Here is a 15,140-nt window from a genome sequence, read left to right on the forward strand (position 1 = left end):
AAACTCTAAAAACAAGCTGCCTTGGTGTGGGCTGTCAGTATAAATAGATTGTACAATAAAAAAAAAGAAAATCCTCTCCAAAAATAGCACGAGCTAGGGACAACAGACAAAAACTTCATTAGTCTCAACAACTAACTCACAGGACTAATCGACCCACCAAAGCCAGCTTTGAGGCAAATATAGCTTCCCAGGCTAAAGGTAACCGTAAAGCATCTTTCTGGTGTGTGCGCAACCTTAAGGAAAACACCTAATAGTGTACTGAGCTAATATGGCACAGAATCAGAAATAATAATGCCTTGCTGAGCCTAATTATGGTGACTCCCAAAAAAGCAATTACTAGAAAATGAAAATCAAAGTCTCGATCAACTTTACTAGAAGTAGTGAATAATAGTAACAGAAATAAAACAATGATCTGTAGAAAAGAGAAGGAGCAAACTACATAGGAAAAAATGGGAATTGTGGAAACGATACATACAGAGAAGAATAGAGGTTTAAGAGTTCGGATTTGAGTGAGCCATGTAATGTTTAACTGACGGCGACTGGGTAGATTATAAGTGATGTATAATGTTTTGCAACAGTTGTTGCAATGGTGTCTGTGGTGTATAATGTTTGCAACTAAAGTGGTGTCAATGTTTCTTTTTCATTTATATAAATGTAAGATTGCCTGTGTCATACGTGATAATTTAATAAAGATGTTTATTGAAAAATAAATATTTGATGGAACTCCCTATAGAAAACCAGAGGACATAGCACATTTGCTGGCCAATAAGTTTGGCTCCAATTTCACCCACAGTTCCCTCCCATAAAAACCCTCTACCAGTTTTCCCCCCAAGTATCACTAAATATCAGGTCCTTGCTGCACTGTCCAGAGCTAAAACTGTGCATCAGTGGGTCCCTATAACATCCCAGGATACCGCCTAAGTAGCTTGAAATGCAACCCTTCAGGCCCACTGGAATTTTTATTCACCACAGCCTTTCAGACAAGCTCTATTTCTACAGAATGGAGGACTGTAGTGGTCATCTCTCTACACAGAGGGACCATAAACAGGCCCAGAGAACTGCAGGCCTATAAATTATTTTAGTTTTGTACACAAGGACATTGAAAGAATTATTGTGTACCTGATGAACTAAGACATGGGCTTTCTTTAAACACTGGACCCCCACCCAGTTTTATTTTGTCAGGAGCAGGTAGTGCTTACTAAACCTGCTAGTTTTCTTCGAGAAGGTTATTAGAGCCATGGACAAGGGCTAAAAGTGCATATATTTTTAGAGATTGTGCTGTTTTATTCCGAGAGAAGCTAGGAAAATTATCCCAAGGAAATACTTCCAAGTTAAATGGAAATGATTTTCCCATTAGCGATTCAGAGGAATCGAGACCCAGATGCAGTATTAGTGTCCTCAATCCTCGTATTCTTGTTAGACCTTAAGCGTTATCATATGCGTCAATCAAGTTATAGACGTCAGCCATCTTAGCTTATCTGCCATAGGATCCCCATCTTTTGTTCCTTGTTAACAGTGAAGTAATTCCTCAAGATGATCCTACATTTGAGACCCCCTGAAAGAGAGATAACTGCATCATGGGACTTAAGTTACATTTTAGAGAAACTTGCCTTGCCCTCCTTTGAGCCAGCCGCTTTCACTTACCTCAGATCTTTGACCTAGACTGATATCTTCTTGGTGTTTGTTACATTTGCTGGAAGGATCTCTTGATTTGCAAACCCTTATTTGTAAAGAACTCTTCCTCATTATCTAGAAGGATAAGAGTCACCCTGTGTATTAATCCAGCTTTCATGACCAGTGTGGTAACAGAGCTATCCGTGAACAAAATTATCCACCTTCCCTGTATTTTTGCCATCATCCCAAAGAAAGGGGAAAGGATTTTGCATTTTTTCCATGTGCCTATAAGCATCTTGTGATTGTGTGTAGAGAAAACAAATTATCAAAATTTAGTTAATTTGCTAAGGATGACTACTCTACTGCATCTGCTTCTGTTATAACTTTCATGGCCAGACTGTTCCTGGGCCTGTTAGGGCCACTGCAGCCACCACTAACTTTCTTTAGGGTAGTATTCATGTAAGCTGTCCTGTCCTGGGAGGAGCTACCTTGTCAAATATCCACACCTTTCCGAGCATTATGGTGAAAGTATTGAAGCCAGGTCCAGAGCAGGATTTGCCACGGCCGTTTTGCAGGGATGCCTCTATCTATTTTCTCCCCAAAGAACCATTGGCAATTAGTATGTAAGCTCTGGGAGTCTTTCCCAAGAGCCATTACTGCAACAATGGATATACTCGAACATTTACAATTATGGTGCATTCCTAACACAGCACAACTGTACTATATGGATGAAGAGGCCTGCCCTCATCAATGTAATCACCCTTCTTCCTCCTTGCCTTATGGTAAACATGGTCTAGAGAGTTGGTTTTGAATTTTGTTGTGCATACAGCTCCAGTTTTAAGCTATACACTTGGAGGTCTGGCAAGGATTTCTGATGAAGAGGAAGGCTATTACTCTGGATAGGTTTTAAGATGCTGTGCTTGATTGAAAGCCTGTGGTTTCAGACCTGATTTGTGATAATCATGGGTTTGCTCATTCATGTACAATACTGTTACTATAAGTACACAACTGGTCTGTTCCAGTTACCTTGTATTATTTACTTTCCATTTTACTGAAATAGAAGCAATGCTTGCATTTTATTTTGCATGTAATGTATATAAGCACTCTTATTTTCCCCTCCTTTCACTTGCTTGCAGTGGAAGATTCTTTAATCTTTTGTGCATGATGGAGCACATTGATGTAGTCCTGAGATGGTACAGGCAGCTGATCCCCTCGGTAAGTCATTGTACTTAAATCTTACTTTTAATACCTTTTTTTCTTTCTGCCAGCCTCCCTCTAGTTGTTTGCTTTGTATGTTGACCAGATACATTAGTGGGTTCATCTGTAACCTGTAGAATGCATCACTTGCTTCACATGACCACTGTAAAAACTTTGATATTAGCATTGCTGCTAGATGTGTGTTTTGTTAAATGTCTTTCAAAATAGTTAAATCTGTCAGGATTGTCAATTCTGTTTTAGCAGCTATATTGTAATTTGAAACATTGTCTGCTAATAATAATGCAGCAGTGTGTGGCTACAGGTGCTAAGACTCAACAGCCATCTGGTCACGTACCACACACTTTGCTGATATCCATAGTTAAAGGCATCGCTTCTTCCATTCAGGCCTTACAAGTTAGTTAACTATATTTTTGTCTGATGTTACCATTTTTCAGTTTTATCCATTTTCCATGGTGGTTTACTTGGTGGTTTCCTTGTATTTTTGGCAGTTAATACACTAGAAAAGACGTATTTGATCCTGCAGCATTTTAAGCTCCAGCATGCAGTTTCCATAAGAACTGATTCATTAATGTTACCTCACAACATGAATCTGCAGCCACACCTCCTGTATATGTTCTAACGCCACATCCAGAAAACATGTATTTAGTACAAATCTGTCCCTTTCTTTCATGTTACAAATGCTGTATCAGGCACAGAAACGAGCAAGAAAATGGTGGGGAAAAAGTATTCTGAACGTCTTTAAATATTACAAGGACCAGAGCACACAGTACTAAATGTTTGGTTCACGTTTTGGCAGCCTTGGTACAAGTTCCCTCCTTTTACTTCTGTCCTGTTCAGTTGCACATCTTGAGTTGAGCAGCTGCGGTAATTTTTATTGCCCTGAAGTCCTTGATTTTCTACGTGTCCTGGAAAACATTTTCCACCATTAGGTCAAGCAGATCCTAGCTTTGGGCAGCCCAACTACTGCTTAAAATTAGCATGCTCCACCAACAGAAAGTGCTCTATTGTTGACTTGCATTTTTTCCTGTTTGGTTTTCCTTAATTCCGTAGTTCAAACTTTTTATGCTTTGCAGCCCCTTGTGACTCATACATACTTCCACGAAGAATCTGCTAACACTTTTTTCACATGGTTATTCGTGGTCTGAAAAGTTATACTCTCCTTGTGATGACACACTGAAGGATTAAAAGACATCACATGATCTCAGTCTGTTGGGATTAACCAGAGGTGTACAACCTATTATCACCATATTGTTATTAGTCTTGAAGTATGAATATTTTCCTGATGTGCATCATTGGAAGAAATCTGGTTTCATGCTTGCAAATCAGAATTATGATGACAACCTGTGATTTTTCTCTTACTCTGCAGGTCCACCACAGGCACTGCCTGTTTTCCCTTTGTCTGGAGCAAGGCAGGTCTGTGTCAGGAATGGCAAAATTTCAACCTTTGATCCCAGTGCTGTCACAGAGAGAAACTCAAGGTTTTATGCACACAGGCTTGTAACAATGGTGGAGTTAAACAAAGGGATCAGTTGGAATGTAATCCTACCCCCTCTGGCAGAGATTCCAAGGCGCTGGATAGATAGGGAAAGAAGGTTTATACGTCTGCTACCTTGGCAATCAGGGCCTTAAACTGCCAGTTTCATATTCTTAAATATCAACAGCATGTTATGGGCTTACTGAAACACAAAATGATGTTGATTTCTGATTGTGTGGAAAATAGAGTTTTACAGGAATTATTGCATTCAGCAGAACAGGTTGGAAAGCGTACTTTGCAATGTGGTTTCAATTCCTTGGAGGCCTCTTGTAGGGCTGCCGTTACTGGATCTGTGATTAGAAGGCATGCCTGGCTCAAGGAGCAAAATCTGCCTGATCATGTTAAAGTTAAATTGTTGGATGCCCCTTTGCAGTATGATGCTCTGTTTGGTAATAAGGCAGAAGAGGTTTTAAAGAAAATGGAAGACAAAGCTAAATCTATGCAAACTGTAAAAGATTTCTTGCAAGTGCAGCCACCCAGGTTCAGTAGACACTGGCCTACTAAAAACTGGTCCTTTCCTGTGTCCAACAGAGCCACTCAAGGAAAATTCAGGTGCTCAAAAGGCTCCAGATACTAATCACGGGGTTGTTACAGGTCAAAGCAATGGGGGTGCCTCCACCTCCAAAACTGGAGGAAACAAAGCACAACCCTACAGTAAGCAGTCTCAATGACTTTCCTCTATCACCACCAAGCACTTAACTTTTGGCAGCCCCCTTGGGGGGGAAAACTAGCACTTCATGCTCAAAATTGGCAGTTAATTACCCAGGACAAGTGGGTATTAAACATAGTATCCCAGGGGGTACAGATTTCATTTCTATACTTTGCCATTTTCAAACGGATGGCCAGATCTGCCACAAAACCAGTGGGCAGAGGCCCAGAAACAAGTCATGTCCCTCATGGATATTGGGGCTATTCACCCGGTACCAGAAAAGGGAAAAGGGCAAGGTTTTTATTCAGGACTTTTCCTGGTACCCAGAAAAGACAATTTATGGCGTCCAATACTGGACTTATCGATTTTGGACACGTTCCTGGACATTCCAAAATTCAAAATGCTGACTTTACAACAACTACTGCCTATGCTAGGCAGGAATGCTTGGTTAGTAACTCTAGACTTAAAAGAGGCATACCTACATATTCCAATAGGGGAATCATGCAGAAGATACCTCCACTTCAAGGTAGGTTTTTTGCATTACCAATTCTCTGCACTGCCCTTTGGCTTATCTAGTGCGCCCAGGGTCTTTACAAAGTGCCTGGCACCAGTAATTGCATTCTGCAGACAAAGAAGCACTCAAATTTATCCTTACCTGGACGACTGTCTCATTCAAGCAGAGGACAAGGACGCTCTTCTTCAACATCAGGCATTTGTAAAAAGGCTTCTAGCATGCCTAGGGTACACCATAAATGAAAAGAAATCACAACTGGTACCCTCTCAAATAATTACATTCCTGGGTGCAAGCTTGAATACAACTGCCCAGATGGCTTACCTTACGCCAGACAAACAAAGGCAACTGACAACATACTTCAAACAAATGGCAACAAAAACCCAGTTATCTGCAAGACAAATTCTGCAGGCTTTGGGGTTCATGGCATCCTGGATTCTTCTAATTCCATATGCGAGACTGCATATGAGGAAACTTCAGTGGTACCTAAAAAGTTTATGGAGTCAACATTGTCACAGTCTGAAAACAATGATTCCTCTCATTCCCTGCCTACAACAGGAGTTTCTTTGGTGGGCAGAGACATGTCACCAAAACAAGGGACTGTCATTCACTCTACCCCCTGCCACCCAAACCCTAACTACGGATGCATCAGACTATGCTTGGGGGGGCCCACCTGGCGGGGAGATGCATTCAAGGCAAATGGAACCCAAACCAAATGCATCTGCATATCAACCAGAAAGAGATGCTAGCTGTTCAGAATGCTCTGACAGCCTTCAAGGTCTTACTTCATCCAGGACAACTACTGATAAAGACGGACAACACCACAGTTATGTGGTACATAAACAAGCAGGGGGGGTACACATTCCTACCCCCCTTTGCAGACTAGCCATGGCCTTGTGGAACACAGCCTTGACTTACCAAATACATCTTCAAGCTCAGTTCCTGCCAGGAAAACAAAATACTCTGACAGACGACCTAAGCAGAAATCTTATGGACCCGCACGACTGGAAACTGGATCCACAAATCTTCTGCATGTTAACACAGAAATGGGGGAGCCCAGACATAGATCTATTTGCCTCTCCCCAAAATTATCAGTTGGACAAATTCTGCCCAAGAACTCATCACAAAAAAGCATGGAAAGTGGATGCCCTATCCTTCAGCTGGAAAAACCTATCAGTCTTACTAAAAGTCAGACAGGAAAAAACAAAAATGATCCTAGTTGCTCCGGACTGGCCTCGCCAGCACTGGTACCCACTTCTAAGGAATATGTCTCAACTTCCTCCATGGTACTTGCTTCAAATACCTCATCTACTGTCTCAGCAGAACAATCAACTTCTGCACACTCTGCTCCAAACTCTGAATCTTGCAGCATGGCTGATTATTCAAACAACACCTCTCAGTAAATCTGTGATTTGATGTCATTTTGGAAGCCAGAAGCCCTAGTACTAGAAAATCTTATGCTGATAAATGGAAGAGATTCTGTGCTTGGAACCAAGCACAAGGAACAGACACAGCAAAGCCCAATATTCCTCAGATTTTACAATATTTGACTGAGATGCTTGACAAGGGCCTATCTTTTTCTTCAATAAAAATCCATGCCTCTGCTATCTAGGCTCATTACAACACAGAGCCTCCCCTCTTTTCTCATCCTCTGCTTAAAACAGTATCTTAGAGGTGTCAAAACTTTAAGGCCTCCCAGAAGATCACCAACTCCTGCATGGGACCTCAATTTTGTGCTGGAAAAACTCACCTTGCCTCCTTTTGAACCAGCAGCTACTGCAGATATAACATTTCTAACTTGGAAAACAGTTTTTCTCTTGGCAGTTACTTCAGCAAGAAGAGTTTCAGAACTACAGGCTCTCATGGCAGTGGAGCCTTTTATTATATTTTACTTGGACAGGGTGTCCCTCAGGAATCAGTCCTTCTTTTATGCCTAAGGTGGTATCCAGTGTGGCTTTTAACCAGACCATTCACCTGTCAACATTTTAGCCAAATCCGCAGAACAAGGGGGAGTGGATTCTGCATTCATTGGACGTACACAGACAACTAAGATTCTACTTAAACAGGACCAAATCTCTAAAAGTCTGAGCAACTACTGGTAGCATTTGCTGCAGGGTCAGAAGGGAAGGCTACATCAAAGCAGACTATTTCTAAGTGGATAAGCCACTGCATTCGTTTCTGCTACTTGCACCATGGTAGACCTGTGCCCAAGGGGATCAGATCACATTCCACCAGGGCTGCCTCTACTTCAGCAGCTTTTCTCAGAGGGGTTCCGACCAAAGACATTCTAGAAGCTGCTACTTGGAGCTCTGTTCATACCTTCACAAAGCATTATCATTTGCCTCTCTTCTCCAAATCCAGGGCAGGCTTTGCCACTGCAGTTCTGCAGGGCCTTTTAGCCACTCCTAATGCTGTTTAGTTCCATCCTCCCATCCATAGCTTTGGGATTCTACCCAAACATAATGACTGCAACAGTAAAACATGAACATAGTGCAGTTGTGTACACTTACCATAAATGTAGATGTTCGAGTGTATTCACTGTTGCAGTCCGGGTTACCCACCCGCCATCCCCCTTTCTATAACTTTTCTTTCCTTCACTATACACTAAAGCCTTTGTGGTGTATTTACTTTTAGATGAAGGTAAAGTTTATGTTGCTAAAAGTGCATTTATATATATTTCTGTTTATTCATATATGTATATATATATATATATATATATATATATATATATATATATATATATTTGGCTCCCCATTTGTGGGGCACCTGACATCTGGGGCAAGAAAAACTGAATAAAACGGCGTCGTCTAAATGTTTTATCCCCTGATGACCTGACGTCATGGAAGAGGAGACAGCAACTGACGCAGGACCCAAGACTTTGTTATTCAGGCCGACTGAGGGCAACCTGCCAGCATATTACCCAAATGTAATGACTGCAACAGTGAATACACTCAACATCTACATTTATGGTAAGTGTACACAACTGTACTTTCTGAGGACGACCTTCCACTTTATTTTTCTGGGAAAATGCAATCACCTTTTTTGTGTTTTTAAGCTAGGAGTTGGCTTTTCAATGGACTTTAACTATATTAAGTTTTTTTTCCTTGACTTGTGCGGAAAAGCTGTGTAGAAATCATGTGTGAGTGTAAATCTTTTTTTCCTGTGGAAAACTATTGATAGGGGCTGAAAATTGTGGGTTTTTGGGGTTTCCGTTGAATTTTTTACTTCACAACTTAACATCAAGAGGTTTACAGACTCACTCAGGCTCTGCTTCCCACTTAGGTTCTCTTTTCCTGCTAACTATTGAGCAGTTATCTGGCACTTCAGTTTTTCCTTTCCCTTCTGCAAAAATAAGAAAGCCTCTCCAGAGACTTCAGGTGTAAGGCCACTTTCTTTTCTGCTTCAGCTGCCGATGGGTGGTTCTGCAGTGTTTCGACCTGTTTCCTTTGACCGGTTATTTTGTCTTGGTTCCACTGGTATAACACTTCAGGTAGCTGCAAAGGATCGCAAGTTAGACGCATCCTTTGCGGTCACTGGGTTGCCCTTTCTAGGTAAGGGGCAAACACTCTTGGCCTTGAGTAGGAAAGCAAATAGTGTTACCATACATTTTGGCTAAGGTGCCTGATTTCCCATGTAAATGTTCCTGCCTTAACTCATTCACTCCAGTGGAGCTCAGGAAGTTTGCACTGTTAACTTCCAATAAGCAGAGCCTGAGCCTTTTGACAGAATCATATTATGTCCTCACATTTCAAACAAATGTTCATATCTCTGGAACCACAGAGGTTATGAAAGAAGTATAAATGGCAAACCCTTAAGCATGAACAATTTTTATAGTGGTAGTATTCCTTAGCTTCTAGATCTTAAAGTGAATTTTTTTAAGTCACAGTAAACACAGTAACTGTTATGTTTGTAGCAGTTTGTAAACAACTTACAATATCTCAGCAGCCACTCAAGTTACACATATACTGTCAGCAGCATTTTATTCATCTATCTGAGAGATTTCATATGAGGTTAAGGAGTTCTGTCTGTGTTACTTGGTTGTTGAGATATTTAGAAAAATGTGAAAATTATATGCATATAAATTAATATCATAAAACAGTTTATACAATGCAAACTTGGCAAAGCCGATAAACGTGCATGCTTATTGGCTAATCCAACCAGCGTGCACATGATAAATCAAAAGGAACTAACGAAAAAGTTTGGCCGGTAACGAACCATGCAGTGACTATGGGAAAATGTTAAATGGATAAAAAACAATAAAGCATACAATGGCAAGAGCCAAAAACATAATAAATTGCAGCTGAATCACCGAAAACCCATTATTGTTACTACACAACTCAGTCCCTCAGCTCGAACAGCAATTAACTTCGTAAAAGCAAATCCACCATCATTCACACCTTGTAACTCTGTTTCTTTCAAGTATACACTTTACATACCATTACAGAAGTCCCTATGTAAACGGAGAACATACCATTACAGAAGTCTCTATGTAAATGGAGAAAAAGCAGCAAAACCATAATCAGCTCTCCGATATCATACCTCAAGCACCCAGCACAAAGTCTTGCTTCCTGATACAGTCCTCCATCCCTCAGCTCATACACACCAATCTACTTGGTAAAGCCAGATCCACACTCCGTCAACCTCTGCTTTCAAAAGTGTACGCATAACATACGACGTGCTAAACTACACTTAACAATTGTAAAAATGCCACAACAGAAAAAAATACACAAAAATGCAAGCACTGCACTTCTCGATACCGCTCTCTAAACCTTTAATAAAATAAGCAAACATGAACTAAAAGTGTGGACTATTTTATCTTAGACAAAGTGCAAAAATACAAACTAAAGCAAACAAAAACCTAAATAACAGGAACACTAACATAACACAAAACAAACACCATAGTATAATAGCAATAACCCACGGCTGGGTGCGGGCAATGCTGGATTTACCCACGGTTGGCTTTATTTGGTCACTCGGGCTTTGCCCTCGTGACCAAACCACACCAACCATGGCTAAATCCAGCATTACCCACACCCAGCTGTGAGTTATTGCTGTAATATTTCTTTACCTGCGCTAGACAGAGGTTAAGTAATAATATAGTTGCCATTGTTTGTTTTAAGATGAAATCTTTTAAAACTTTGTCCATAGCATAATTTTGGAATTATTGATGCATGAACAAGCAATGTTTGACGTCCAGAGGCATCAGTAGGCATTAACTGCAGATGCACCTGGAGGCATCACTTGGATGTAATGAGTTAAGTTGGTATTTTTTCTAGGGGGTCTCTCCTGGGAGAGAGAAAAATATATATGCTTTCTCCTTCTCACTGTGGGCAGGGAAGAGTTACTCGAGTTTGCTTAAGTTGTATTTCAAGCCATTAATGTTTCAAAGCCTGTTTCTTCACTGAGATACAAAGGAAAACAAATTTCTTCTCTTTCCCATACAAATTCCCAGTCCATTCATAGGAGCAGGAACTGAAAGTAGCACTGTTTTTCTTCTGTCAATTGCCCTCATGCTGAGGCTTCTGAAGAAATTGTTTCTTAAGATATCCCTCAGAAAAGTTTCTTTTTTTTTTTTTTTTTTTTTTTTTTTACTATAAACATCTTTATCAAATTATCCCATATGGCATAGGCAATTTTACGTTTATATAAATGAAAAACAAATATTGACACCACTTTAGTTGCAAACATTATGCATCACAGACACCATTGAAACAACTGTAGTTGCAAACATTGTACATCACCCATCTATCCAGTTATTGTCAGTTAAGTATTATATGGCTCATTCAAATCCTACCTTTTAAACCTCGTTTCTTCTCTGCATATATTCCCACAATGCCCATTGTTTGTATATAGTTTGCTCCTTCCCTTTTCTACATATCCCAATTCCAGTTGTTTTATCTCTGTTACTATAATCACTACTTCTAGTAAAGTTGGTCTAGACTTAGATTTCCATTTTCTAGTAATTGCTTTTTTTGACAGCCACCATAATTAGACACCGCAAGGCTTTACTATGTCTAGAAAATTCTGATTCTGTATCATAGCTCAAAAAAAAAATAATCTCCCCAGTAAGTCCTGTCCACTTACCCAGCATCTCTGGGAGAGTTGTCCACAGGGAATCCCTAAAGTCTGCCAGCTCAGTACACTCCCAAAAAATATGTTCACAGACACCTCTTTCTCACCCGTCACAGCTCCAATATTTGCAGTCCACCTGAGTAAAAATTCTATGGAGTCGTCTCAGGGTATAAAAATACCTCTGTAAACACTTCCAGACAAAGATGCTAAATCTTCTAGACTTTGTTGCACATTTGGGAGATATGTATATATCCCCCAAGAAAGGTTTTCTTTTTTTGAAACTATAATTAAAATGAAATTTATTTCAATGAGAGCAGAATGAAACCCAAGTCCCTCAGCCCAAGTATATGACTTGTAATTGGATTTTCCTCAGACTGTTGCTTGCAGTATGCCTGGCAGTTAACCTCCTATTCAAAAAAAAAAAAAAGTCTGCTGTACATGCAGTTATGTCTTTATTAAAATTGTGTACGGCCAAATATACTGTAAATGCTCCTTTCTGATAAGGATTGGAAAGCTTTTGCTAGATTGGGACAGACATTCTTCACTTGCATTAGCTTTTAGAATTTTAAACTGCCTGACTTGTATATCAGAATTTTTATTGGCTTCTTTTGAGTACATGAGAGAGTTAATTTCTAACCTACCCTGAATTCTCTGAATTCCTTAATATGTTCTGCTTCTCAAATAAGCAAACACTTTTTAAAGCGCTCTTATGATTCTGCTGATGCTGTATCCAGAGCTGCTGGTACTGGATCCATTATGAAAAGATTTGCTTGGTTGCATTGTGAGCACTTGATAGGAAATATTAAAGCTGAAATTTTAAACACTTCCCTTAAATATTTATTGTTTGACCCTTCTGCTGCTAAGATCCTTAAGATTTTGATTCGAGGAGTTACCCATGCCTTTAACCCTCCAATTCAAAGTTCATTAAAATCTTTTATTTCTGGTTCAGGATCCTTTTTACAGAAAAAAGTCTCAGCAAGGTGCAAACAGAATTTTAAAATGCAACAAGGGTACCGATGACTGGGAGTCCATTCATCTTTTTCCAGCAAACCAGACTTCCCTGCTTCCTCCTGTTTTGGAGCAGACAATTGTCCTGGAGGTCAGAGAACTTAATTCATCACATCAAACAGGGAAGATATTTTACTGAAGATATTTCGGGTGCCAAAGAAGGATTGAACTTGGAGACCAGTCCTAGATCTTTCCTTTCTTAGACCTCATCAAATTCCTAAATTTCAAGTTGTTATCCCCCACAGGGAAGAAAGAGTTGGCAGATTTCCAAAATTCCCTGCAGATTATTCCATCAGAAGTACCGGGTGAGCAAATTGGTATAACTTAGGAAATAATTTATTTGAGCTGTGATACAGAATCAGAATTGCATAAATATAGTAAGGGTTTGCGGATTTTAATTCAGTTACTAGAACTGGAAATCAATGTCTAAACCAACTGTACTAGAAGTAGAGAATATAGTGACAGAGAAAACAGGACTGGAAGTGAGATATTTAGAAAAGGATAGGATTAAATTTCATAGAAAAAATGGGAATTGTGGGAACAATACACACAGAATAATGTTTTAGAGGAGGAATGAGGTTTAAGGGAAGGCAAGAATTGAATGAGCTATATAATGTCTGATTGACCATGACTGTTAAGAAAATTATATGTGATGTATAGTATTAGCAACAGAAAAATGTCAATATGGCTTGTTTTCATTTATATAAATGTATGATTGCCTAGGTCATATAGGATAATTTAATAAAGATGTTTCTTTTTTTAAAAAAGAGATGCTATCCCTCGATCGACATTTGACTTAAACGATTCTTGTCATCATACTCCAGTTTGCATGGAATTTAGACATTTTAAAATTTCCTGTATCAAGCAGACATCATCAGTTCTCTTTAAACACTCCCCTTAAATCAGGACCCTTTTACAGGAGAAAAAAAAGCAGATGGACCAAAGGGTAGTTACAAAGTGCCTGGTTCCAGTAGTTACTCAATGCAGGCTACAAGCCATTTATATATTTCCATATGTTGGCACTTGTCTTATATTTGCAGACTTTTTCCAAATTTCAAATATCTCTAACTTGTGTCAAGGTATTCCTTTTCATTCTGGAATTCCAGGGAACTTAAAGAAATCCTCTTTCCTTATGACACAATAGTTTTTCTGGGATGTCTTCTGGGTGTTTTCTTAGTAGAACCATTTCTTCCTTTGGATAGAGTAGAACTGTACAAAGGAAAGTTTCTGATCTTTTCCAGCCTGTCCCTGACATCTGCCAGGGAATATCTAAGGATTCTGGGTTTCATGTCCTCTGTGAAGACTGGTAAAGATGTGTGAAGGCTGCTAGCCTAGCCAAACAGAATTTGATACATAATTCTGTCATTTGTAAATATAAATGTAAAACACAGGCTTGTTTCTTAAATAAAAGAAAATGCTGTAAAATGTTGAACTTCAAGATTGTAGCAACATTCCTATCTGCTGTAAGGAAAACTAAAGCAAGCATTTCAAATCTTTCTTTTGAAGTAAAATTATTTCAAATCTATCCTTTGATCTGTAGAGGTCTGAGTCAGCCTGTCTGGGCTAGCACATTCTTTCTATTGTTTTAACTTGAGGAATAATTACTAGAGTGTACATGTGAAATGTCTTTCATTGTTGTAGCTTCCTGAGCAGGTGGTAGATTGTTAAATAATGTAGCCTGTTGGCCTGGGAACTCCTGGCTAAGTGTCAAAGAAATGATGTAATGGGAACTAAATGAGAATGATGTAATCTGGGAGGGCCCAGCAAAAATGTTTGTTAGTGATTTTAAAAACTATTCTTCAGAGAGAGATTGTAAGCATTTTGATCTTGGACATTCAACTCAGCACTGCCTTATGTTCTCTTTATTTAAAACGTATGTTAGAACTGTGTTTTCTCCTAGAAGTAGCTAGGAATTAGAAAGGATTAGACTGTTTTTCTGTTAGATCAGAACTTTCCTACTGTATTGTTTTAAGTTTCTGTGTGATCTCTGAACTCTTGAATGGCACTGTGGTGTAGTAGTATTGTCGTGTGTTTCTAGTATTTATTATTAAATATTTTTAAAACCTCATCTGTGGCTGGTTTATGTAGAGATAAGTTGAGGTCTAGAGTACATTGCATATTTATAGAGTTTATTGTACAAAGCCACTGTAATAAGCCTTAAGACCATTTAGTCACACTTACCAATTGGATTATAATATTGCACAGTAATAATTGGACACCCTTTTAAGGGCCATTGGGTAGCTGATAATTATTAGCTGGTGGTGGCAGGAATTACTACCGTATAGCCTGGGTATAGGGACACTGCTGGAGAATCTGTCAGCCTTTCCCAGCAGTGTCTGTGAAGTTGTATAAATACTTAACTCAAAGTGTGTGTGTGTGTCAGCTACTTGGGCAGGGACACAAAGCACTGGTTGGACAGAGAGGGTACAGGAGGTTAGCTTGCCAGCTAGGCTGAGCTCTGGACCCTATAGCTGTGCCAGTGGGGAGTCTTATTGGGGACCTGGGGAGTAAGGGAGCAACCAGCCCCAGGGTTT

General features: G+C 39.6%; 1 protein-coding gene across 1 annotated transcript in view; it reads left to right on the plus strand.

Annotated features, from left to right (window-relative positions):
* Nucleotides 1-15,140, plus strand: part of PTCD3 (pentatricopeptide repeat domain 3) — a 1,733,015-nt gene that overhangs the window by 1,169,835 nt on the left and 548,040 nt on the right. The window contains exon 18 of the mRNA XM_044063464.1: nt 2,751-2,829. Within this exon, the coding sequence (XP_043919399.1) occupies nt 2,751-2,829 (79 nt within the window). The remainder of the gene's footprint in view (nt 1-2,750; nt 2,830-15,140) is intronic.

This window comes from Protopterus annectens, chromosome 2.part1 (assembly GCF_019279795.1).
Source record: "Protopterus annectens isolate FY-2018-M chromosome 2.part1, PAN1.0, whole genome shotgun sequence".
NCBI classification, from domain to species: Eukaryota; Metazoa; Chordata; order Ceratodontiformes; family Protopteridae; genus Protopterus; species Protopterus annectens.